The sequence below is a fragment of the Anabrus simplex genome, chromosome 7 (assembly GCF_040414725.1).
Source record: "Anabrus simplex isolate iqAnaSimp1 chromosome 7, ASM4041472v1, whole genome shotgun sequence".
Taxonomy (NCBI): domain Eukaryota; kingdom Metazoa; phylum Arthropoda; class Insecta; order Orthoptera; family Tettigoniidae; genus Anabrus; species Anabrus simplex.
Genome location: NC_090271.1, coordinates 115,868,009 through 115,894,660, shown reverse-complemented (window position 1 = coordinate 115,894,660; position 26,652 = coordinate 115,868,009). Strand labels below are relative to the sequence as shown.

The following is a 26,652-nucleotide window of genomic DNA, read 5'->3' as shown; positions in this document are numbered from 1 at the left end:
TTGCAGTTTTCATTTCTGTAGGTGCTTAATAGTGACTTACGGTACCGGTATTGCAATTAGGATACTTCTGAATGTAGTTTAAAATTATTGTAATGTACTGTACAGTAGTATACGAGTAATATCTTATTAGAATATAGCGTGCTTATTTTATTATTGTAAAATATTTGAGTAGTACCGATATAGTAGAGGTACCCGTAGAAACTCTCTTACAAAAATTATGTTGTTGTAAATAAAATAGGGTTAATTTCAGTTTATAATTGTCTAATTCTTATCTATTCCTTGCGACATTCAGTAACTAACAGCAGTTTTTTCCTGTTGGGGTGTTGTAGGATAAAAGTAGAGTTCGCCTAAGTAGTATTGTAGTGTAGTCGTATATTATTTACCTTATTGTGGTGTGATCCTTGAGTACCATTCCACACAATATATCCCTCCTTTCATTTTTTTTGCACATGTTGTTTTATTTTTATTTTCATTTTTTCGTAAATAATGGATAAGGAGTGCAAGTGTAGGCACTTTGGGTTGGTGAGGCATTGAGGGGTATGAGGGAGGAGTTGGAGAGTTTCAGGGAGATAATTAGGATGCTCGCAGCAGACAGGAAGGAAGATAGGCTTCCCACAAACAATGTACAGGTTACAGTAGGTGTACAAGAGCGAGAGGAAGGAAAGGGGGAGTTGTAGAAAACAGGTGGTCTAATGTTCTAAGGGGAAGGAGATTGCAGGTTAAAGGCTCTATTCAGGCTCAGAATTCAGGACTGATGTCTGTGCGAAATCGGTACGAATCACTCCCGGTAGAACAACAGAGGGAAGACGAGGAACAAGGAACTCTTGCTGAGATGTGTGGAAGTAGGAGGAAGTGAAAAGGTAGGAAAGGGAAATGTAGAGTAGAGGATAGGAAAAGACAGGTGGAATAGTGTGATCGAAAGTAGAAAAAGGAGGAGGAAGTAGCTTCTGCAGCTATCAGGAAAGATAGCGCTGACCAGGAGGGGAGGGGATCAAATGAGGTATGTAGGGTTGAGGCTCTGGTCATGGGGGATTCCATCGTTAGACATGTTGGAAGGTGTATGGAGGAAAGGGTACCAGGGTAGAGTGTTATCATAGGAATAAGGTTGAGGCAGATGTTGAGGAAAGTAGAAGAGAAGGAGGAGGGGGAGGGGAAGGTGGTAGTGTTCCACGTTGGTACCAACAACTTAAGGCAAGCTGGTGTAAGTACCAACATAGTTGGAGACGTGTGGGATCTGGTAAATGCAGCACGGGTGAAGTTTAAGGAAGCGGAGATTGTTATCAGTGGAATACTGGGTAGGAGGGATACTGACTGGAGGGAGATTGTGGATTTAAATGAGACTATGGAGTGGGTATGTGGAAAAATGGGAGTGAAATTTCTAGATCCAAACGGGTGGGTAGGAGACAAGGATATGCGCTCAGATGGCCTTCACTTAAATCGCAGTGGTACGTATAAGTTAGGAAATTTGTTTGGAAGGGTAATAAGGAAGTACATTGAGGGAAACGGGGTTGTATAGGGAGCGGTGAAAAGGGTACAGAGATCTGGAAGTCAAGTAGGGATGACATAAAACTGTTTTTGTTGAACTGTATAACTATTGTAAAGAAAGGAATAGAATTAAGTAACTCAATACAAATATATTTTCCAGATATTGTGATAGGAGTTCAATCATGGTTGAGAAATGATATAAAGGATGCAGAAATTTTCTTACGGAACTGAAGAGTGTATCGTGGAGATAGGATAGGAATGGTCGGAAGGGTAGTATTCATTCTGGTGAAAGAAGAATTTGTAAGCTACGAAAATGTTAAAGCTGAGAAACATGAAATTCTAGGTGTAAGGCTCATTTCTAAAGATAATAGGTAACTTGATGTCTTTGGAGTGCACAGACCGGAAAAGGGTAGCGCTGACACGGATTCAGAATTATTTCATAAGATAATGAGCTATGTGGGAAACGACATGGAAAGAAATGTGATTTCAGCGGGAGATCTGAATTTACCAAATGTCAATTGGGAATAAAATGCGAACGACGGGAAGCATGACCAACAAATGGCAAATAAGCTAATATGGAAGGAGAGCTGATTCATAAAGTGAAATAACCATCTACAGGGAAAAATATCCTTGATGTGGTGCTGGTAAAACCAGACGAGCTCTATATAGAAACCGAAGTAATAGATGGCATTAGTGAATATGAAGCTGTTTTTGTCGTAGTTAAAAATGAGTTTGATAGAATGGAAGGTCTTAAGAGTAGGACTATTAAGCAGTATCATATGGCTGATAAAGCAGGCGTGAGGCAGTTTCTAAAAAGTAATTTTGATCGGTGGAAAACGATAAATAAAAATGTAAACAGATTCTGGGCTGGGTTTAAAGAAATTGTTGAGGAATGTGAAAGCAGGTTTGTACCTTTAAAGGTGGTAAAGAATGGCAAAGACCCACCCTATTATAATAGAGAAATAAAGAGGCTAAGAAGGGGGTGAAGACCGGAAAGAAATTGATTTAGAAAAGGCTGTGGAAGTAAGGAGAAATTGAAGGAACTTACTAGGAAATTGAATTTAGCAAAGAAGGCAGCTAAGGATAACATCATGGCAAGCATAATTGGCAGTCATACAAATATTAGTGAAAAATGGAAGGGTATGAATCGGTATTTTAAGGCAGAAACAGGTCCCAGAAAGACATCCCGGTAGTAATTAATGAACTAGGGAAGTGTGTATGTGGTGACCTTCAAAAGGCAGAAATATTCAGTCATCAGTATGTAGAGATTGTTGGTTACGAGGATGACTAATGCTAAGGAAGTATAAAAATTTACATATGAGAACAATGACATTTACAATAAGATACAAAAGTTGAAAAGTCAAAAATCGCCTGGAATTGATGAGATTTCTGGGGATATACTAAAGACAATGGGTTGGGATACAGTAACATATCTGAAGTAGTTATTTGATTATTGGTCGGTTGAAGTAGCTATACCAAATGAATGGAGAGTTGCTATAGTAGCCCTTGTGTATAAAGGAAAGGGTCATAGACATAAAGCCGAAAATTACAGGCCAGTAAGTTTGACATGCGTTGCACGTAAGCTTTGGGAAGACATTCTTTCTGATTATATTAGACATGTTTGCGAAATTAATAACTGGTCCGATAGAAGGCATTTCGGTTTTAGGAAAGGTTATTCCACTGAAGCTCAAGTTGTAGGATTCCAGCAAGGTATAGCAAACATCTTGGATTCAGGAGGTCAAATTGACTGTATCGCGATTGACCTGTCTAAAGCATTTGATAGGGTTGATCATGGGAGACTACTGGCAAAAATGAGTGCAATTAGACTAGACAAAAGAGTGACGGAATGGGTTGCTATATTTCTAGAAAACAGATCTGAGAGAATTAGAGTAGGCTAAGCTTTATCTGACCCTGTGATAATTAAGAGGGGAATTCCTTAAGGCAGTATTATTTGACCTTTATATTTTCTTATATATATAAATGACATGAGTAAACAAGTGGAAGCAGAGGTAAGGCTTTTTGCGGATGATGCTATTCTGTATAGGGTAATAAATACGTCACAAGGTTGTGAGCAACTTCAACGTGACTTCGATAGTGTTGTGAGACGGACAGCAAGCAATGGTATGTTGATAAACGGGATTAAAATCAGGTTGTGAGTTTCACAAATAGGATAAGTCATCTCAGTTTTAATTACTGCGTTGATGGGGTGAATGTTCCTTTTGAGGATCATTGTAAGTACTTAGGTGTTAATATAAGGAAAGACCATCGTTGGGGTTATCACATAAATGGGACTGTAAATAAAGGGTACAGATCTCTGCACATGGTTATGAGAGTGTTTAGGGATTTTAGTACGGATGTAAAGGAGAAGGCTTATAAATGTCTGGTAAGACCCCAATTAGAGTAAGGTTCCAGTGTATGGGACCCTCACCAGGATTACTTGATTCAAGAACTGGAAAAAATCCAAAGAAAAGCAGCTCGATTTGCTCCGGGTGATTTCCGACAGAAGAGTAGCGTTACAAAAATGTTGCAAAGTTTGGGCTGGGAAGAATTGAGAGAAAGAAGACGAGCTGCTCGTCTAAGTGGTATGTTTCGAGCTGTCAGCGGAGAGATGGTGTGGAATGACATTAGTAGACGAATAAATTTGAGTGGCATCTTTAAAAGTAGGAAAGATCATAATATGAAGATAATGTCGGAATTATAGAGGACAAATTGGGACAAATAATCATTCATAGGAAGGGAAGTTAGAGATTGGAATAACTTACCAAGGGTGATGTTCAATAAATTTCTAATTTCATTGCGATCATTTAAACAACAGATAGGGGATATGCCACCTGAGCGACTGCCCTAAATGCAGATCAGTATTGATTGATTGCTAAGATGGAGGATATAAAGAAGGTAATTAAGTACGTTCCATATTAATTCAGAAGCTTGTATGATGAAATAATGCTACTGTCTGCATATTGTGATTAAATCATATCAACAAGTGCTGGAATTTGAGGTTAAATTTACTGGTGTCACAATTTGCTGTTCTTTGTAGTAGTCTCGACAATTATTTATGAAGTGCAAATGAAAATAGTGTTTTGATATAAATTTTCAAATGTGGTTTCTGTATTCCATTCTGTATCGAGTATAAATTTAAAATATAATAAAAGAAATCACATGTTTGTTTTTCAATTCTTGATTTTACTTCAGAAAAGGGCATCGGTCAGCAATTTTTTAAAAATTAATTCCTGTATGTAAACAGTCTTAATTTTGTTTTAAGTTTAAATCATGCATTACATTCAGATAAAGAATATGGTAGAGTCATAAATTGTATAAATCAAAACTATACATATTATATTTTTGGTATATTTCTCAAAACTATAGAAGAGTGACTCAAGTCCCTTTCTGAAATAAGCTGTTCATACAATGATTACAAGAATAATTCCCTATCTTATTGATTAGATAAATTGATGTGTTATAGCTAACTAATAATACAATCAAAATGATGAAGATCTGAATATATAATAATTATTTCTTCTGTTGTTATATTCTTTTTTTTTCTAAATCCTTTCTTACTTCATTGACCCAGCTTGTTGATTTCTTACCCCACAAATATCTGAAAATCTTACTGGTTAATCTACTATCTTGCATTCGATATAAATGTCCAAAAAACATAAGTCTCCTTTTCCTCATTACATCTGATATATTTTCTATTTTTTGATATATTTCAGCATTACTTCGTAATTTCCAACCTTCTGCTGTGTTTTGTGGGCCTAATATTTTCCTCATGATTCGCCTTTCTAGTATTTCTAGTTTATCTAAATTATAGTTTAATGCCAGACATTCGCTTGCATATAGGCATTCTGGCTTCACTACTGTGTTGTAATGCCTTATTTTTGCATTTTTGGATAGCCATCTTTTATTGTAGATATCTTTGGTGACACCATAAGCTCTCTCCATGTATGTACCCTCTCCTCTACTGCAGATTTTTCTAAACCATTTTCTTGGATTATTTCCCCTAGATATGTGAATTTTTTACCCTCTCTATTTGGCCAATATCTGTTTTCAGAAATTTTGGTGCATCCCAAATATTTGCTAAAAATTATGTTTTTCTCCAGAAATTCTTAAGCCAGTTCTGCTGGCGATTCTTTCCAAGACATTTACTTGGGTTATAGCAGATGTTACATTTTCAGAAAGTATTGCAAAGTCATCTGCAAATGCAAGACAATTTATTTCGATCCTTTTGTTTCCTCTTCCTAACATTATTATTATTATTATTATTATTATTATTATTATTATTATTATTATTATTATTATTATTATTATTATTATTATTATTATTATTATTATTATTATTATTGTTGTTGTTACTCCTGCCAAAGAATTACGCCAAATACTCAACACTTTTTGATGACAAACAAGTTAACACGTTAGATCACTCCCTGTTGTGAATACCATTATATTTTGCTACTAATACTGAGGAGTGTGTGGTAGGCCAATATAGGGCATGGCTGCAAAACAGTACCTAGCCTCAAAGCATTTAATAGGTTAGCATATATTTTCTAATCACTTACGTGGACTAGCTCCTCTAAAGTGTCGTTGCTCAATGGCTTGTCACCGAAGTAGAAAGATCTGATCTTGGCTATCATTTCATCTCCGCAAGGCTCTTCTCTGCAAATCCTCAATTCAGGCTTAAATGTTTTTGAAAAATCTTCATCAACCTCCTCTAACGTTCTGTTATATTGGAATATTCTTTCTGAAAAATGAACGTGAGTATAAGATTTAAGCAGCTATATATATTTTCACAATTGATCTAGGAGAAATACAATCATTTTAACATTTGAAAGTAAAAGCAGAATAATTTCATCTTATTGCAGTTAATCAATCAATCATTCAATCAATCAATCAATCAATCAATCAATCAATCAATCAATCAATCAATCAATCAATCAATCAATCAATCAATCAATCAATCAATCAATCAATCGATCGATCGATCGATCGATCAATCAATCAATCAATCATCAATGAATGAATGAATCAATCAATCAATCAATCAACAATGGTTTGACTTAGGGATGATTCCGTAACAGTATTTTACCTGGTATTAACTTAAATGTTTTCAAAGAACTCGGAAACTTATGAAATATCTCCCTTGATAAATTATTTCAATCCTTAATTCCTTTTTCTACGAACGAACATTTGCCCCAGCTTTTCTTCTTGACTCGAACATTATCCACATATTATGATCTTTTGGAAACTAAATTATAGTCTTTTCCTTTACTAATATCATATACCACGCCATCTCCCAGTTGTCAGCTCGGAACATTCCGCTTTGTTGAGCTGTTCGTTTTCTTAATTCCAAGTCTTCCCAGCCCATAGTTTGCAATATTTTTGTAACACTACTCTTTTGTCGGAAGTCAACCAGAAATAATCGTGCTGCTTTACTTTGGATCCTTTCCAGTTCTCGAATCAAGTAACCCTGGTGAGAGAGTCCCGCACACTAGAACCACAGTCTAATATTGGTATTACCTGTGTCTTACATGTCATCTCCCTTGCATTTTTATTACAATCCGTAAAAACCCTCGCAACCATTTAGTTACAATCTCGTTGATGTGAATACACCAATTAAAATAATATTTCCTCATATTAACACTTAGTTACTTACAAGGAACGTCTATGAGTTATTATGTTTACAGCGCACTTTGTCTTCTGGTATAGGCTGCACAAAATGTGATACTTTGTTGACACTGATTATATAAATGTGACTGCACTATGCAGTCTAGTCTCATTGGTATGATTCGAAATATGGAGAAACAACCATTGAGAAAGGTATAGCGCTTTCTAAGAAATACAGAATATGACCTCTCTCTCTTCAATATAAATATCCTGTTATGAGTGGTGGGAAAGTGTCACTCAGAGAGTCGGTTGATGAGTGCGTTTCAGTCCGCTTGGCGATCGATATGCAATGGCAACTTCTGGTTCGGTGAGGAAAGCTACGGGAAACTACGTCAATCCTCAGTTTTGTATAAAGCCTCCTCAAAGACTCCTAGGCCATCTATGACAAGTACACTTCCTATCTCCAACAGCAGAAGCACAACAGTGGACTGAAAAGCTGGACATTCAGACATAACCGATAACATTAATGTCTGAAGTGAAACAATGTTTTTTTTGTTATTGTGCGTATATTGCATATTATGTATATAATTTCCTCGCCATACGCTAATAAATAATATTAATAATAATACTACGACAAGTGATGGTGGAGATTTTAAGGATCAATCATATCAATAGGAACTGTGTTAACGGTTTTATTTGGGATTTACATTTTAGAACTTCCCGTCAACTTTTGTTTCACCCTGCTTGAATACATATTTTATAGCTCTGATTGTAGTGACCTTTCTCTTGTTAAATGCTCAAGAAGATTAAATTCTTTTCTGCCATTTTTACATTTTGCGCAGAGAGACAGACAGACAGACAGACAGACAGACAGACAGACAGACAGACAGACAGACAGACAGAGAGACAGACAGACAGACAGACAGACGTGACATGAAATAAACATAAGAGGTATTCCCTTTTTATTCTGGACATGACCAATACACAGACACATTTAAAAAATTTCTAATCAGGGTATAGACAAAGCTATTATTTTATTTATATTGAAGAGAGATGGGGTATTTTCTGTATTTCTTAGAAAGCGTTATACCTTTCTCAATGCTCCTTTTTCCATATTTCGAATCATACCAATCATTCATTTACTGGGGGTTACAATATAAAGATGGATTTTTTTTACAAAATAATGTAAACCGAAATCTTTTACATAAAGTTGTAGGGGGTCCGCTGTCTGTAATTCCTTTTGTTTTGCTAAATTTTCAAGTATCTGTCCGTTTTAGGTCAACTCAAGACCGAATCGGTGGTTTTTACTTTTCGTGTCTGTCTGTCTGTTTGTCTGTTTGTCTGTTCCACCATCACGTCGAAACGGCTGGATAGATCTCAACCAAACTTCATATTTAGAGTATTCTCATCCCGGGGAAGGTTTCGATATGCATATCATTTTAAAATCTTTGAAAAGACGGGTATTTTATAGGAAAACCACAACGGTTTTCCTCCATTTTCTCTTATACTATTGATTTTCTGTAAACTCTGTGGACCGTATGTGAAAGGTCTCTTCATTATAAACAACTTTTTTTATGTTCATAATTTACTTTACTCTTCAAATGACGGAGAAATTTACTATTTCCTGCCGATACCATGCTCTGCATTGAGTGACCGACAGACCGACAACGAATATATGGGTTACCATGGCAACGTCTCTGACTGCTTGCCAGCAGGGAAGTGACGTATTGCCATTTTCCTCATCATTCCCTTAAATTCGTGGTTGTTCCTTGGGTAGAAAGCAAGAGAGTCGTCAATCGACCATTCTGCGTGATATTGGCGGAATATCATTGGAGGTTATAACCGTCCTCGAATAGCTTAATAACACAAATATTCATCTTCTTATCTGATTACCTAAGAATCCCTGCGCCTAAATTTCTCTCCGATTACCGCTTTCTTATATCCATAACTCACACCGGCATAATTTATTGCGGAGCATTTGATTTTCCAATACATTCACTTGGTATTTACATATTTTTCGTCATCCGGATGTCCTCAGTTATAATCCATTTTCTATTAATTTCAACTTATTAAACTGTATTATTTTCTTTCTTAATTACCACGTATGTATGCGAGTGCTAATCCCGAATGCTGGACACTGTTTTCTTTGAGGAAATATTCTAAGCTATGCAAATGTATAACTTTTGGCCCAGGAAAATTGCAAAGTATGGATGCAATTTTAACGACGGTGCAGATCTTCGTTTCGGGGTAATTGGTGGCTAATCAATAAGTCGTATCACAAGTCAGAAAGCAAATGGCGTTTCATATTGGAGAGATTTACAACTTTTTTCCTATGACTTTTCGTCGTATTTCTATCCCTAATACGTTAAATGCAGCTGTATTTTTCGATTTCAAGTTGATTTTGTACTTTTACACGTATATGTTATCATTTAGCACACTTATAGGAAAGGTAGAATCATGACATTCGGCACGCACATTTACATGACAATTGGCCATGTTATAGCCAAATTTTATGATTCTGGCTGTCACATGAGTACCAAAAATATAAAGTAGTATATGAAAACTACAAAATTTCACCCCATTCAATGACTCTAACTCAATCTAACCCATAAAAATAGGAGATACGGGAAGATGTTATAGGACCAACCATGTAGAGCACTGAAAGGGGCGTCTGATGGTCAAGTCCGTTTGTAGATACGTCGTACAGTTTCAAAGCAGTAACTATCGAAATAAAGATCTGCACTTTTAGAGTGTGTCTGTACATTGACAATTTTGGCGAAATTTCCGTACAGTTATCCGTTTCAGGTGTAATAATGACCATCTGCATATATTCAGTTTTGGTGTCTGTCTGTTTGTTTGTTTGTCTGTTTGCCTATGACTTGGAAACTACTGGATATATTTCCACCAAACTTGATGTTTAGAATCCATCTGTCCTTTGGTAGGTTTTGGGGCAAATGTTGTTTCTAAATCCCTGAATTGACTGGGGGATTATATGAAACCGAAACCGAGATTTTGCATTCCCACAAAATATACACAACCTGCCTTAATGGAAATTAATTTCTAAGCCTTTTTCCTCATGTGCATCATTTCAATACGAGGATTAATAAGGGAGATATCATTAATGGACCATTTTCCGGTACAAGTCCCACCGGACTTAACTCAAGAGCGGGTGCGTGTAAAGCGTATTTTTTACAACTTGAGAACTACTGAAGATATTTGAGTCAAACTTTACATTAACATCCACCTGTCCAACGGTAGGTGTTAATCGTCAATAACGTTTCATGTCCAGTAGTTTTGGCTCGGCGATGATGAATCAGTCAATCAGTCAGGACATGTTCTTTTATATATATAGATTATTAGGGGAATGTGGAGTAGGAAACTGAGGGAAGGAAAGGATGTGATACATCTCAGCCAGGAAATGAATTGTACCTCAGGTAACCTAGACAATACAACTCCGTTGAAGTCTAGAGCCATTAGGTATGTAGGCTTAAGGTATAGTATGGAACTATCTTGTCGCAATTGTTCTTTTTGTCTGCCGTATTGCCTAATACTAATTTTCATTTTTTCCCTTTTCTCAATTGTCCTTGAAGGCAATATTCTTTGAGGTTTTGTTTATAATCTGAAAAGATATCAATATCCATAGATGTTTCGGTTTTTCTTTCAAAATGCCATCTATCAACGCAACTCCAACATTCAGTTTAAAATATTCTTTCTCTGTTCAATTTCTTATCATCTGTTTTATATTGTTCATCGAATGTACCATTTATCAACACAATTCTCAATACTTATCAAATGAATGAAGCCTCGGGATGAGTTTCCTTTTTCACTGCCTGTACCCCGTTTAAACATCTCGCCATAGCGGCCGCTCCGTCATAGGACTGAGCAACTAATTTTTGATTAATTTCGAATTCCGTTAAGGTATCGGCTATTACTGGAGCTCTGCGATCAGAGCTTACATCATTGAAGCCTATGAATCGTTCCTTTACTTCACCCTGGTACAAATATCTCATTACAAGAGACATTTGAACCTTGTTTGAAACATCTGTCATTTCGTCTACTAATACTGCTACAAAACTTGCCGATTTAAGTTATTGCTTCTAACAAAGAAGATGCAATGGCGTCAATGAGTTCATTTTGAGTTCTGTTGGAAATTATTTTGTACACTGACGCTATTTATAATTGGTTCGCCAACAATGGGTCCTATTCTGCCGTGTACTTAAGTAATTCTGTGTAATTGTCGCGATTTGTTGATGATTCTGATTCATCATGACCTCTAAAAGATAACTTTTGTTTCCATAGAAAACAGACAGTATTAATGAGACGCTTCAAAATTTCCCTACTTTGTCTCACCCTTCGATTGTGTTCCGAAATATCATTTTCCAGTTTCGTATCTAATTCAGTTTCTATTCTGAGTTCGCCGACTGTCGCTAGGGATTACGGTTGCCTGTATGTGCCCCACTGTCGTTTCATGACCTGTTATAGATTTTGACAGATTGCCTAAATGCGAGAGACCAGTTTTTGTCCAGCTTGTGATCTTATCGGCTGCAAATGATAGACAATTCCAGCATAAAACACCGTTTAATTCTGTACTACCAGCAAGCCAATCATGCTTTTCATACGAATTTACTGGAAAATGGTGCGTAAACTTTTTATACTTCTGAATTAAATTCGGGAGTTCCGGTGCTGGTCTACATTTTCTTTATAATTTCATTTTTCTGCGAATGAACGTGTTGAAAATGTTCGGGCTATTAGGTCTCTGCGAATGAACGTGTTGAAAATTTTCGGGCTATTAGTTCTCTGCGAATGAACGTGTTGAAAATGTTAGGGCTATTAAGTCTCTGCGAATGAACGTGTTGAAAATGTTAGGGCTATTAGGTCCTGAATCAAACACGAACTATTGGGCATTGATTTACATAACATACACTCGCAAATTAAAAGTGTCTACTCTACACTTCAGATACTGTATCACTACTGTTCACTCATTCACAGCATAAATTTGCTAGTACTTATCCGCCCCGTGGTTGGGTCACTGAATGCGGCCTATTCATGTGGTTCGAAGTGAAAGTTTCCATATCCCCTATTCGGTGTTGTTATCGCCCTCAGAATATTCCCCATGCTTACTGCCATCTTTTGATGACGAAAGGAACTAGGGCTTCTTGGAAACGAGATGATGCATGCTTCAGTTCGAACTGCTGGGTAGTAAGTTAATCTTGAATGGAAGTCAATGCTCTGCGGGTGTAGGACTTGTAGGAGTACACGCTATAAATTCTCTGTGTTACCTACAGCGCAAGCTGAAGCAGACCTTCTACCCGCGGACGATACGAAAACTGAGCTTTCACACAAGAGGAACTATGGCAAATAACTAATAGAAAATGATGAATTTAAAGGGAATATTTCGGGCATTGAAGCAGAGCTTCCCTTGCTTCATCTCAATGCACGCCTCTGCCTTCGACTGTTTCCGCATTGAGCCTTGTCTGCCGTTTTGAAGATGATAACGATTAAATAATTTAGTAAGTCAGAACAACCTTAAACCAAAAGAGTTTTTCAATCAGCTACAAAATCTATTTTCTAACCATGGGATCACCATTATCAAGAAAGATTGTGAACTTCGTAAATAACATTGAAACAAATTTCTCAACATACCAGATACCTAGAGGGATATTACACCGGAGCAGATACCTAGATAACATAATATACAAAAACGAGCATCATTTAATAAAAACACTCATTTACTCAGAAAGATCAGACTAATTCCTAATGGCCCAAGGAACTAGCAAGAACATCTGAATCAGAGAGGTTACTCTGACGCAAAGTACGACTGGAATGTTGGTTAGATTATAACTAGCTGTACTAAATTTCACGAATTTTGGCAACGGCTCGCCATTCAAGACAGTTCTTCGGCTATTATTTTATGACAAAAGGTAAAGTCACACAAAGTACTCTTTAATTCATTGCTGCACATTAATTTATTCCAAAAATCATTATCACACATTCATTTTATAATGCACGTAAATACTACAGACACGTAGCACTTCCCTCTCCCAATGAGGAGAATTGTCACCCCTCCGCGTTCCTCTAGAGACATATTTGTGTCAGCAAGCCAGTGAAGCCAGAGCCAGATCTGCTTTTAAGATAAGTACTCAAAACTTTCCCATATTTAGTAAAGTATCCATAACTGACTTCTACATGCATATAATTTGTCACATCTGATATCATTGACAAGCTTACGAAATGTAAACATGGTGAAAAGTGTTTTCATAGAACCTGAGCATATTGTTGTTGAAATAAACAAGCAATTATCTTACTAGTTGTTTTTGTACAGGAATGTTATAATGCTCTAAGTCAATATTTTGTATTTCAGTAAGCTATAAAACCTCGAAAGTTATACTAACTCATTCAACATTGAAAAAGAATGGCCTCCTTCTTAACAAAAAAGAAAAACATAAAATGAACATTAAAACTAGAGGGTGGACACTTCATTAATTCCTACATCACCATTGGAATGTGCATATTACCCACTGGAGAATATACTTCGTGAATGAAGTTTGTTACTTTCATACTATACAGCATTAAGAATTTTTAAAACTGACCCACCGAGTAGCCACACTGTTTAGGTCACGTAACTGACAGCTTGCATACTCGAGATAGTTGTTTTGAACCCTACTGTCGGCAACCCTCAAGACGGTTTTCGTGTTTTCCCATTTTCATATCAGCCAAGGCTGGGGCTGTACTTTAATTAATTGAATTAAAGTCACAGTCGCTTACTTCCCACGGCTATCCCCTTCCTATCCTATCGTCGACATAAGACCTATCTGTGACGGTGGAACACAAATTGTTAAAAAATGTAAAAGCATGCTTAAAAGTGATAAGAAGGGAGATTTGTACCTTATAATCAAAATATTCTACTAGGAAATTTATTATACATACCAGTTACGAAAAGTATTCCTTCTTCTGAAGTTACTCCTGTTAGATAGGGCACATGGTGGAACTTCCCCTCATCCAAAAGAGTGACCGGATCCTCTGTGATGAAGGCCGTTTCTCCGTCTATCACTGGCTCCACAGTAGGTACTTCGTGGAACTTACTCATAAGACGAAACTGGTCCTGTACACACACAAAAAAGAAAACAAAGAGAATGTTACGACACCTGGAATGTACAAGGAGATCACTGGCAATGAGGTTTCAAGCTAAAAAATATGCAGGCTCTTAGGGGTATACGTGCAGATATTTTGCCAGTCGGTGAAGAAAAGTACATCTCACAAAACGTATTATGTACGTTTTACCTTGTCCTATTAGTTTCCCTATAAACGAGCCAAATATTTCAGGACCAAATGTGTTTTGAATTGCCGTAGTAGGAAACGCCGGTTATGTCATACTGTCCTCCTGTCGTTGAGTCACTTGTTCAACTACAGTAGCAGAGTATATGAGTTGTTGAACCTGTTTGCTCTAGTAGGCCAGCGCATGTTGGTGTGCTCCTCTCCTTTTCGCTGGGGTAGAGGGGTGACAGCCCACGTGCGAGACGAGGTCATGCTGTACTCGTAAACCGGTCTAGCTTTCGTCAAAAGAATAATAATAGGTTTCACGTTCCACTAAGTACTTTTACGGTTTTCGGAGACACTGAGGTGCCAGAATGTTGTCTCATCTGACTTATTTTACATGCTACTAAGTCTACTTACGCGATTCTGGCGTATTTGAGCACCTTCAAATATCACCGGACTAAGCCGGATCGAACCTGCAAAGTTGCGAACAGAAGGCCTGCGCTCTACCGTCCAGCTAATTAACGCGGCATTAGAGCATCCGTTTCACCATATTTAGGACATTATACACCCGTTGAGATCCATAGTTATAAACGTTGATTAGTGTTTTCTAGGCAGAGCATTAATTGCGAGTAGCCAGTTCTTCTTCTTCCTATTATTATTATTGTTTGTTGTTTGTCCAACCCTTGTCTCGTTTCCCTACGGGGTCGGGTATGACGTGAGATGAATCTGTCGAGACGGGTTTTTATGACCGGACGTCAACCTCATCAGAGGATTTAATGAGATGAAATGAATGACGTGATATAGGATAGTAGGGAGAGGGTGAAATCCGGTTCCGGCACATAGCCTACTCCTGTCGAATAGTACCAAGGGGGCTGCTTAAGACTTAACGTCCCCATCCGACGGACGAATCACCATTAACAGCGTCATATGCCCTCACTCCATGTGAGCCCTTCGGAGAGGTTTGGAATTTAATCCAGGCTATTGGCACGCAATCTGGTGATTAGAAATTGTATACCACCACCTCCCCTACCTTGCCGGCCATCATTCTGATGGTGAAAATATTTTCTACCAACGGGACTCGAACCGGCTAACGTCGGTATCTGACCGTTTAGACTTCAGCGCCTTAGCGATCATGGCCACCAGGCGAGCTTGTTGTTATTATTATTATTATTATTCCACATGCCTGCGCTCCATTGATTTATTCCAAAATGCATTCTTGTGTTTGTTTTAAATGAATCTTAAGACACTGTCAACTCTACGTACACCAAGCTGATGAGGAAATTATGTTACGCAGCTGTTACGCAAGCAGTCTGAATGACGTTATACTCAGCAGTAGTGCGTGAACAAGTGAATATGACACTGGATGTAGACTCCACGCTACCTGCTCCTCTGTCATTGCTGACAAGTTGTTCCTGCTTGTCCCGCAGTGGTGGGCCAACAACATCACTGTAGCCAATTGATTACATAACGGAAACTTTTACATGTGCCGAATTAGCTAATATTCACCTCGGTTACGGAGCTGTATAGACAAGGTTTCCAAACTGCCGTATTTCCAATAGCCGAACGTTCGCCGCTCTGTGCCGGAGGCTCCGGGACTCAGGCTCGCTTCATTCTCGAATCGAGTGCCGTGGATCGCATCGCGATACCTCGGAGCTTCGGCGGGAAGGATTTAAAGGAAAACTTGTCCAAGAGGAACCGACTATAAGCACAAGGAGCTTGGTAAGGCAAGGAGGTACATCTAACTGGACTGCTCATCGTACATTGCGTGAACAGCTATTGTACCCACAGCACTACTACAAAGTTCAGCATGTTACCGAGCAAGTAGCCGGGTGGTTTGGGTCACGTAGTTAACAGCTTGCATTCGGGAGATAGTGGATTCGAACCCCACTGTCGACAGCTCTGAAGATGTTTTCCGTATGTTCCCATTGTCAACCCAGGCAAACGGTGGGGCTGTATCTTAATAAGGGTCACGTTGCTTCTTTCCGCTTCCTAGTCATTTCCTATCCCATCGTCGCAGTAAGACGATAAGACAGGAAATTGTAAAAAGAAGTTTAGCATCTCCAAGAAGCGGATTACCTACCAAGAACTAAATTATGTACCTGGTTCTTGTAATAATGTGAACGTAATGAAGACGTTCCTCACAGTGAGTTGGTTACAGATGAGGCATCCTTTACCAGGGGGGAGGGGGTATAATTATTTTTCACAATGCCCATTCATGAGCAGAAGACACTCAATGCCTTTCACCAAGGTCATTTCCAGCACAGGTTTTCTAAAAATATTAAGGCTATAAATTGAGGGGACTGCTTCTTGGACCTTTGGAGCTGCCTGCAAACTGACTGGCTTCAGTTATCTCCATTGTATACAGTTTTCTCTGCCAGACCCTCTGGACGACGTTCCACTACAGATACGTAAGCAGCTGTGGCTCATGCACGATGAGGCACCTCCTCACCTCAGTATGTATGCTCGTCGACCACTAGAACGCCGTTTCCCCAATCGGTGGGTTTGTCGGTATAGTTCCGTCAGCTGCCAATCGAGTTCATCCGAGTTCAATCCACTAGATTTTTATTTTATTAACTGTGAGAACTGACATGGAGGTGTGGAAGTGGGTGGGGGATTTATGCTGTCACCACATGGAAGTTGGTCGTCGAGTTAACGGACGACATTTCGAGCACCTCCTATGAAGGAACAGAACGGTAACATCGAAGTACATGTTCAAGTAATTTCGGAGTCGTGTTCAGAGTTATAATTAACAGTTCGGATAATAATTCAGAGTTGCTGAGAGTTCACTATTTTCTTTTTCGTGTATTCTAACAAATCAAGAGCTACAAAGTTAGAGTGTGACCGATAGCTTTTATTTTAATAATAATAATAATAATAATAATAATAATAATAATAATAATAATAATAATAATAATAATAATACTATTTGCTTACGTCCCAGTACTTGTTACGGTTCTCGGAGACTCCGAAGTGCCGGAATTTTGTCCGGAGATCCAAGGTGCCGGAATCTTGTCCCACATGTATTCCTTAACGTGCCAGTAAATCTACTAATAGAAATCTGACGTATTTGAGCAGGTTAATATACCACCAATAAGCCTGAGAAGTAAGGGCAAGGATGCCAATGCTTTCACCGTCTGAGCCACTCAGCCCATAAACATGAATTTTGATGCGGTTAATAAGCACTGCAAACGCAGCAATAAGTTAATAATTCTTTATTCTACAATTATACATGTTTTTCGGTTAGGAAGGATGAACTGTAGGTACTTTAATTTATGTAGTTTAATAACATGTACATGATCCGTTTGAAACAAAACGTTCGATGTGCTTAAATAATTCACTTTCAATACTACTCATTTGGATATCCTATCCCATGCATTATTTCCTTGACTCAAGGAACGTTGTTTACGTATACGGCAGCATGATTTTGCCCTATTCATTCTCCATTTATGCAATGCAAAACGGGGATAGTAGCATACGTCATGTCCTGGAGTACCTATCCTAACTCTACTCTCGAATAATTATAATACCATACAATCTTACAAACCCCGTACCGACACAGATAATCAGGTCATTTCCACACTCACTAGAGCATGGGACTGATGACCACAAATATTCCAATCCCCTAAAGGACCTAACAGCAACAAAACCCACATTTACACCGGCTATTCGATCCATGGGTACGTCCATCAAGTCTGCTGGGAGATAAAATATAATTCGGCGTATCGGTTCTCTTCCTGATCCCACGTAAAACAACTATACATTTAAGGACCCTGAGAGACTGGTCGGGACTCCTCCTACGTGACCCATCCTGGAAGTGGCGGGAAGGGCGTACAGGTTTTCGAAGCACTGCATTAACGTCGCATGAAACCGTTGCTGAATTCACGTAGGCCATGTGCAGTCGCATGAAAATGTCGTTACTTGATGGTAGATGAAACTGTGTTGTATATAAAGACTCCCATACAGCAATAAACTCCTCCTCCTCTTGCGGAGTTCAGTACAAAGATCGGTTTTTAGAAGGTCTCCGTGATGTCCAGTCTGAATCCAGTCTCTTCACTTACATGCGTATGCTCAGGTTTTAACATACGCTATGGCGGCAGCTGCGTTACACCGGCCGCTTCACTATTAAAAACGCGGACGTAAAAAATTATCACATTTGTATTTTTTTAATATTTGCAAATACAGCAAACTCGATTATCCGCACTTATCATCGGATAATATGACTTCGTTCAGTTTAACGCAGAACGATATTATTAATGATACAGAACATACAATAGAGTTTGAAAATTCAAGGATGTTGAACAGTTAACACATTCAATAACCATTGTTGTCAATAAAGAAACAGTATAAAAATTACTCACGACTTCTATTGTTGTTAGAACACTTGACATACAAAAGTACATATAAATCACCTGTTTTTGTCGTTCAGCGAAAAATAATCGGTAATGTTCTTTTGAATTCGAGAGATTCATGAAGTTTTTCTGTATACAAGTACGAATATTCAGAAGTGCATAACATCCTGCTTCACTGCTGTAATTTCTAGTGAATTCTAAGAATTTCCGTTTGCTGTTTTTAACGTCTCTAACTCTCTGAACACCAATCCCGTAATCATTCGCCGGCAATAATTTCGTGTGGCTATTTCTAGCCGAGTGCAGCCCTTGTAAGGCAGACCCTCCGATGAGGGAAGGCGGCATCTGCCATGTGTAGGTAACTGCGTGTTACTGTGGTGGAGTATATTGTTATTCGTTAGTTGCAGGGACATTGGGGACAGTACAAACACACAGTCCCCGACCCAATGGAATTAACCAATAACGGTTAAAATCCCCGACCCAGCCGGGAATCAAACTCGGGACCCTCTGAACCGAAGGCCAGTACGCTGATCATTCAGCCAATTAGTCAAAAATTCTCCGATTTATTCACAGCATTCCAATTGCGACTTCATTTTAATAGCATCCAAAGTTCGTCGATGGCTCTCCTTTCTCAAGCTTTTATATTACTAAATCTCTAGTTTTAAAGTTAAAAGCACTTTCCTTCGCTTCGCAGCCAAGACTGCCATCATAAAACAGCGACAAAGAACGGCTGCATATTGCATTATTTAGTGTTGAGCTCTCCAACAAAGCGTGCCGCCAGGACACTTGCAGTCGAGAGCGTGCTCGAGTTTCAAGTGTGCAGTTCACAATTCAAAATACCATCACAAAAATAAAGGAAATAAAATATATAATAATACAAGGAACATCGAGGGTGCTCGCATAACGCACAAACCGGATAATCCGAAACCGGATAATCCGAAGTTTACTGAGTTTGCTCTTTGACACCACTGTGCATCGTGACGGTACGAGTCGTCTCCTTCGTCTTCAGACGTCGCCTTTTATATCAATACTAGCTGACTACCCGTCGTATCCCGGTTGGTTTAGGATGTTTACTTTTAAGATTAGTATAACCAGTTAGTTATGTTAAAGTGAATTTTTTTTGAATTCCCATTTGGGACATGGATTTTTACCATCTGTTATATAGTTTTAGAGTTATTTAGAAGTGTTTGATTCCAGGTTTTAAATGATTTCATTTTTTAGTAAAATTTTATCCTTGTGGAAGCTCGAATTGATTAGGAAGTATTTCATCCCTTCAAAAAGATAATAAGTGATAACTTCATGTATTTATCAGTCACGGTATAGATATGATCTACAAGATTTCAACTGCCATTGAGACTGTCACCAATCAGCCTTGAGACCCCAAACGCAGGGGATTCAACACTAATCTCGGTCATTTTATACTATTCACTACAAAACCTCTTTCAGTGTAGCGTCCCGATGGAGGCTGAACGTCGACTTAAACGATATTCAAGGAGTCACAACAATGAATTCCACGTTAATATCGGTTGTTTTCATTCTTTTTTAATTTTTTACGGTTATTTTTACATTCATTTTCACCCCTTCTCAACCTCCATAGCAATTGCGGTGAAGTATGACTAATCCATCCAGAGTGTTACAGTTCAACTCAGTTATTTTCGTTTATTTTTATATTTCACCACCTCCACGAGGAGTGCTACTGGTGTTTTACCCAATAGTGTTCTTTTTAGATAGTAAGTCATATGTGTACCAATTTTGTATGAGGGCTATGTTGGAAGAAACCTACACAGAACGACGCCCGGAGTATCAATATTCGTCTCACTACTCCACACTATTTTCGATTATTTTTACATCTCAGCCCTTCCCACCCCACCCCTAGCGTGCTAGGTCTACATACATCCTCGCAGTTTGTCTCACGATAGTAAGTCATAAATGTACCAAGTTTGGCTGAAATCCCTCCCGTAGTCCAGAAAACTACGGATTCAACACTAATATCAGTCGTTTTTAGTTATAATTATATATCGCCTCCTTCCCTAGGGCTTCTAGGGGTGTCTTGCCACTGCAGTATTTTTTACAGATAGTGTGAATTTATTAAATAAATTTAGTATTGTACCAAGTTTAGTTGACGACTATGCTGGAGCATGCATACAAACACCCAAAAGCTCGGTCATTTGCAAATTTTCTTTTCTTCACCCCTTCTCACAACCCTGCTTACTGGGGCTCAACTTGGACTTAAACGACATCCGGGGTGTCACTACTCATTTCAGCCATCCCGAAAAGTACGGATTGGACACTATTTTCGATTAATTTTATGTATCACTCAACGCCCCCCCCCCCCCCAGGTCGCTGAACTCACTTCAATAGGGAACACTACGAAACTCTTATCTCTTAATGCTGAACATGGACTTTTTAAAATCCGGAGTGTCACTATACATCTCAGCGACGCCGAAAACTATAGATTCGTCACTATATCTCATTACCCCTCGCCCCCCACCCCAAAGGGTGATGAACTTCGAAGTTAAAAAATTCCGGAGTGCCACTATTCATCTCAGCGACCCCGAAAACTATGGATTCGACTTATATTTTCTATTACTATAATTATTATACCTCACTCTCGCCTCGCCTACCCCCTCCCCACTAAGGGTGCTGAATATGAACTTTAAAAAACTATGGATTCGATACTATTTCCGATTATTTTTATATCTCACTCTCCCCTCGTCCCTCACCGCAAAGGGTGATGAATTTGGACTTTAAAAAATTCGGAGAGTCACTATACATCTCAGCGACGCCGAAAACTATAGATTCGTCACTATATCTCATTACCACTCGCCCTCCACCCAAAGGGGTGATGAACTTGGACTTTCAAAAATTCCGGAGTGTCACTATTCATCTCAGCGACTCCGAAACTATGGATTCGACTTCTATTTTCTATTATTAATATGTTTATATCTCACTCCCCCTCGCCCCCACCGGTAAGGGTGCTGAATATGAACTTTGAAAAATCTTGAGTGTCACTATTCATCTCAGTGACCCCTTAAACTATGGATTCGACACTATTTCCGATTATTTTTATATATCATTCCCCCCTCGTCCCTACCACCCCAAAGGGTGATAAACTTGGACTTCAACAAATTCCGGAGTATCACTATTCATCTCAGCCACCCTAAAAATGATGAATTCGGCTCTATTTTCTATTCTTCTTCTTCTTCTGATTATTATTATTATTATTATTATTATTATTATTATTATTATTATTACTCACTCCCCCTTCGCTCAAGCCCCGAAGGGGACTGAAGTTGGGCTTTAAAATCCGGAGTGTCACTATTTATCTCAGCGACCCAGAAAACTATGAATTCAACACTATTTTTTTAACTCGTCCCCCAAGGCTCCTCCTTTAAGGGTGCTTGTGGTGCCTTTCCCCCACGAGGGTTTTTTTATTCCTGATACCAAGTCATAAGTGTACCAAGTTTGGTTGAAATCGCTCGAGTGGTATAGGAGGAGATGTAATACATACATACTTACATACCCACCTATAGATTACATAGAATCGCCTTTGCTCGTTGGGAACCCCCAATTGCTCTTCGTTAGGAGGGGGGGAGGGGTGATAACTCTTGTCATTCCATTAGTGATATTATATATTTTTAAATATTTTACACGTCTTCAAAATGGGCAGACCTATCAATGTTGGTACTATGACATGAAAGTACATCTCGATTACGGCATGTTGGATTGCTATTTCAAAATAATAGGCATAAGAACGCACCTCCTATCAAGAAAGGTACTTTGTAATTCAATGCGGCGTGTTTTCATCCTCCTATATACAGCAAATATTATCCTCATCGCGACGCGCAGGTCGCCTACTGGCGTCAAATCACAAGACCTGCACGTGGCGAGCCGAACATGTCCTCGGGCACTCCCGGCACTAAAAACCATACGCCATTTCATTTAGCGGACTATCATGGTATAGCGTAAGCTGCTGTCGCCTAGCGACAATCTGTCCATCAAGTCGATCCAATCTTGATGCGACTTTGAAATTTAATAAAATTTCATAAAATTATTCATAATAATAAAACTACCTTACCGATTTCGTTCAAACCACTTCATAATCCCTTTCAGATGTAATAAGAAAAAATTGTGAAAATATCAGCGAACTCGGTTCAGTAGTTTTTGAGTCTATTAACGTTAAATATACCAACATCCAATTTTATATATATATATTGAGCTCCTCCATTGTCTCTGGTATCGTAGTCTTGCATGATATATTCTTGAGATACTGCCGGGTGGTGAAGGTAAACAACCTCATTTTGACGCCTAGTTGTCTCAATATCAACTTAATGAGCATGAAATCCAGAGTTATCTCCTCCTTCTACTGCGGATTCCAATTGGTATATAGCTACTCTTCATGTAGTCCAGTCTGCAGCCAGTTTCTTCAGCGCCAAGTATTGTTGGGAGATCAGAGGAATGCATATGCCCGGTAAGGCACGGGGCGTAGGGGTTTTCACTAGTAGAGCTAGTGACGCAATGGTTACCATAGCAACTCCGCTACTACCCAGGCGACTTTATATTATCTTTTACTGGTTGCTCTTCGCTTTTGTCAGTCGTAATCCAGCAAACTGCAAAGTGTGAGTCAATGTCTTTGTGTAGCAGATAAGAACAGATAAGAGCCGATCTGTCTGGGCACAACAGGAAGTTCGTGATTAGAGGCCACATTCCTCATTCTTGCATTCTTCTCATCTCTGCACAGTAGCTGTGGCTACATTCGGTCCACATTATTCACTTCTATTACGCAAAATGAGGTCTTCCCCGGCAATTTACAATCTTTCGAAATCCCTACATTAATGTGTGGTGAAGACTTTCGTGACTAAAGGTATGTCCTATCCAGTTTCTCCTCTTCTCCAAGTTAACAATTTCAATAAACACGGCCGGTCTGCGGTGTTGCCTTATCTCCACCTGTGTTACCAAGAAGTCTGATTGTAATGTGACAGAAGTGAGTTATTATTTTACCATCAAACATGATGCTAAATAATTAATCAAACAAGTGAGAAGTTTCTGTTTGTTGGAATCAACGTTCAGTAGAAATAGCTCAAACAGTCCATAAATTTGCCGAAGGTTTGCCCTTGGAAGATCAACGTTCAAATGCCTGGATAAGATCTTTAAGTGCTCCGATGTCTTGGTATACTACAGTTATAATGGTTAAGGAATTAGTCTTTCCCATTGCCACATATACAGTAGTTTTGAATGCTTTACAGAAAGGAAGCGAGATAGGAAGCATATTGATGCATTTGAACTTTGTTGTTGTAGATGGGGCATTCAAAAGACCAAACCGGATCCGTCTCTAGAGGCATTCATTAAAATATTACAGATTTCATAATTAGGACACATTTAGGGACGCTTTGATTAATTGGAAAATACCACTATTTATGCGAATGTGGGGGGCTTACGGAGACGAAGACGACCAGCATTGAGGTGGGTTGACTTCAACAAATCAACCTTCCGGCTCCATGGATAAATGGTTAGCATTATGGCCTTTGGTCCAGTGTGTCCCGGTGTCGATTCTCGGCAGGTTCGGGGATTTTAAATTAACTGGTTAATTCATATGGCTCGGGGACGCGATGTGTGCCACCTTCATCATTAGAACTCATCACACGTAGGGCCCCATTCTCATAGACGCGCAGGTCGCTTGCACGGCGTTAACTCGAAAGACCTAAAATAAGCCTCCTCGGATGCCACGCGCCATTATTATTTTTATCACATCAAACAGGAACGTGCCACTGAAGGTTCTGAAGTTATGATTGAAGACTGAAACATCTGGGGGTAGTCCATATATGCAGTCGCAAGAGTCCACGTCGACTTGATGGCACCTGATCATCATCATGCTCTCTTCAGTGTCGTTCTGTAGCACCACATTTCTAACACTTTAGTCTGTCCCTTTCTCGACAAGATTAGGATCAAAGTGTAACATCCATACTACAGTATGCTCTGCACACATACGTCCTTACCGTAGCCACCCCTTCTCTACAACCGCCGACCCAGTTCAACAGTTATACAGGTCTATGTTTGAAAGCCTCATCGTTCACCAGTTTGAGACTGCAGAGCACTATCACTATAGCCATCTCAGGTACGGTTATGGTATCAGCCAACGCTTCTCTTAACTCAACATGTCACTCCACTTTCCATATTCGAAATGACCCAATACTTTTCTGTCTGTTAGCAGTACCATACTGTAGATAAGGGGGAGTGTGCGCTCTCCACGAGTTACCGCGGACCGCCCCACAGATGGCACTGATAACACCCGCATCTCGTCGTACAATTAACAGATACACGTTCAGTACTACCATTCCTTATATCTACCTAATAAAGTGATGCACTCAACACAAGTTTAAGATGATTTCAACAGCTGGACGCTTTGGAGTATTTTCGAGATGATTTAGCTGTCTTAGAAGTAGCCAGCTCTCTGCGTATCTCCTTTGTGCGGAAGAAGTATCGACACCTCATGTAGTGAAATACAACTTTAGGTAGCATACACAACACATCTTCACAGCATTCCAATTCCGACGACTTCACTTTAAAACCAGCTAAACTTTCCCAATGCGTACGTATAATATGTGCCGCTCTGTGTAGACCTGTAATTTTTAATTAGTGTTAGTGACTGAAGCCGTTTCTTGTCCGTATGTTACGACATGTTACTAAAGAACGAAGGCTTTCTTTTGACTCGACCTCGTGTATCAATCTTAGAGCAGTACTAGTAGCACAGTTTCATGCGTTATTAACTAGTCATCTACGTACCTAGACTCTAGAAGTCGGTGGTATTCGTTAGAGAGCGATACAGACTTTCAAACGTCAGTACTGCACTTACTGTGTTTCCGTATGTTCGGAAGATATAACATGATTACCATGACGTATTGAATGACCTCCGCATCAACGAGCTGTGTGAATGGAATATAGGTAGGGAGTAATCTAGAGGAAATAATACTGATGGCTGAAAACATACCTCTTCATTTACAGTGGCAATGGATGTCGTGAGCAGTTCGTCCGAGCTGACGTTGCGCAGAAAGTCCACCAGGTCCTGACTAGACTCTCCAGTAAATCCCAACGCTTTTCCAACGAGAAAAGCATTCTTCCTCGGTTTATCTGCTATAGCCCAAGCAGAGGATGATGAGCCACTTTGACCAATGGCGCCGTGAAAAAGTCCTGGTAAACATAGTCGTAAATCAATATTAATTTGTTCTCGCATTTCTCTTCAAAGCATTATTATCAGAGTCAGAATTGCTCAGTACCGAGAAAGGCTGAGGTAGTTTTAGAAAATAATATTATATGCATTTAAGATCTGTCGAAACTACTCCCTCTGTAGGTGTGATACATTGCCACCCTCCTGATCCGAATATCATGAGCTTATAACTGCCAGAGTTAGTCTAATATATGAAGGGTGCAACGAAGTCCATCCGTCTGGTAATCCATGTCGTATGATGTTGGTATTCAAATGATTTTTGGTGTCAAATTCGTTGTTTATCCTTGGGAGGAAGGCAATGGCCAACCTTGATAACGTTTTCAAGAGTAGAGACGTAACTTTAAGAACGAAGATTCGTATAGTGAAGGCTATGGTCTTCCCAGTAGCAATGTACGGAAGCGAAACCTGGACAGTAAGAAAGGCTGAGCGCCGAAGAATAGATGCATTTGAACTATGGTGTTGGAGAAAACTCCTTAGAGTTCCGTGGACTGCGAAGAGATCTAATAAGTCCATATTACAGGAAATCAACCCAGGCTGTTCACTGGAAGGTCAAATACTCAGGCAAAAACTAAAGTACTTCGGTCATATCATGAGAAAACATGATTCACTGGAAAAGACCTTAATGCTGGGGAAGACTGATGGTAACAGGAGAAGAGGGCGACAACGGATGAGGTGGATTGATGACATCAAGGAAGCCACGGCTCTCAATTTAGAAAGACTTCGGAAAATTGTATACGA

The 26,652-nt window shown here is 39.1% G+C and overlaps 1 protein-coding gene across 1 annotated transcript in view; it reads right to left on the bottom strand.

The window, feature by feature from the left end:
* The window catches only part of LOC136877325 (esterase FE4), an 83,519-nt gene that overhangs the window by 8,382 nt on the left and 48,485 nt on the right, over positions 1–26,652 (bottom strand). Inside the window, exons 5-7 of the mRNA XM_067151267.2 lie at positions 25,678–25,877; positions 14,014–14,188; positions 6,042–6,223 (exon numbers count right to left, since the gene is read on the bottom strand). Coding sequence (XP_067007368.2) covers positions 6,042–6,223; positions 14,014–14,188; positions 25,678–25,877 — 557 coding nt within the window. The remainder of the gene's footprint in view (positions 1–6,041; positions 6,224–14,013; positions 14,189–25,677; positions 25,878–26,652) is intronic.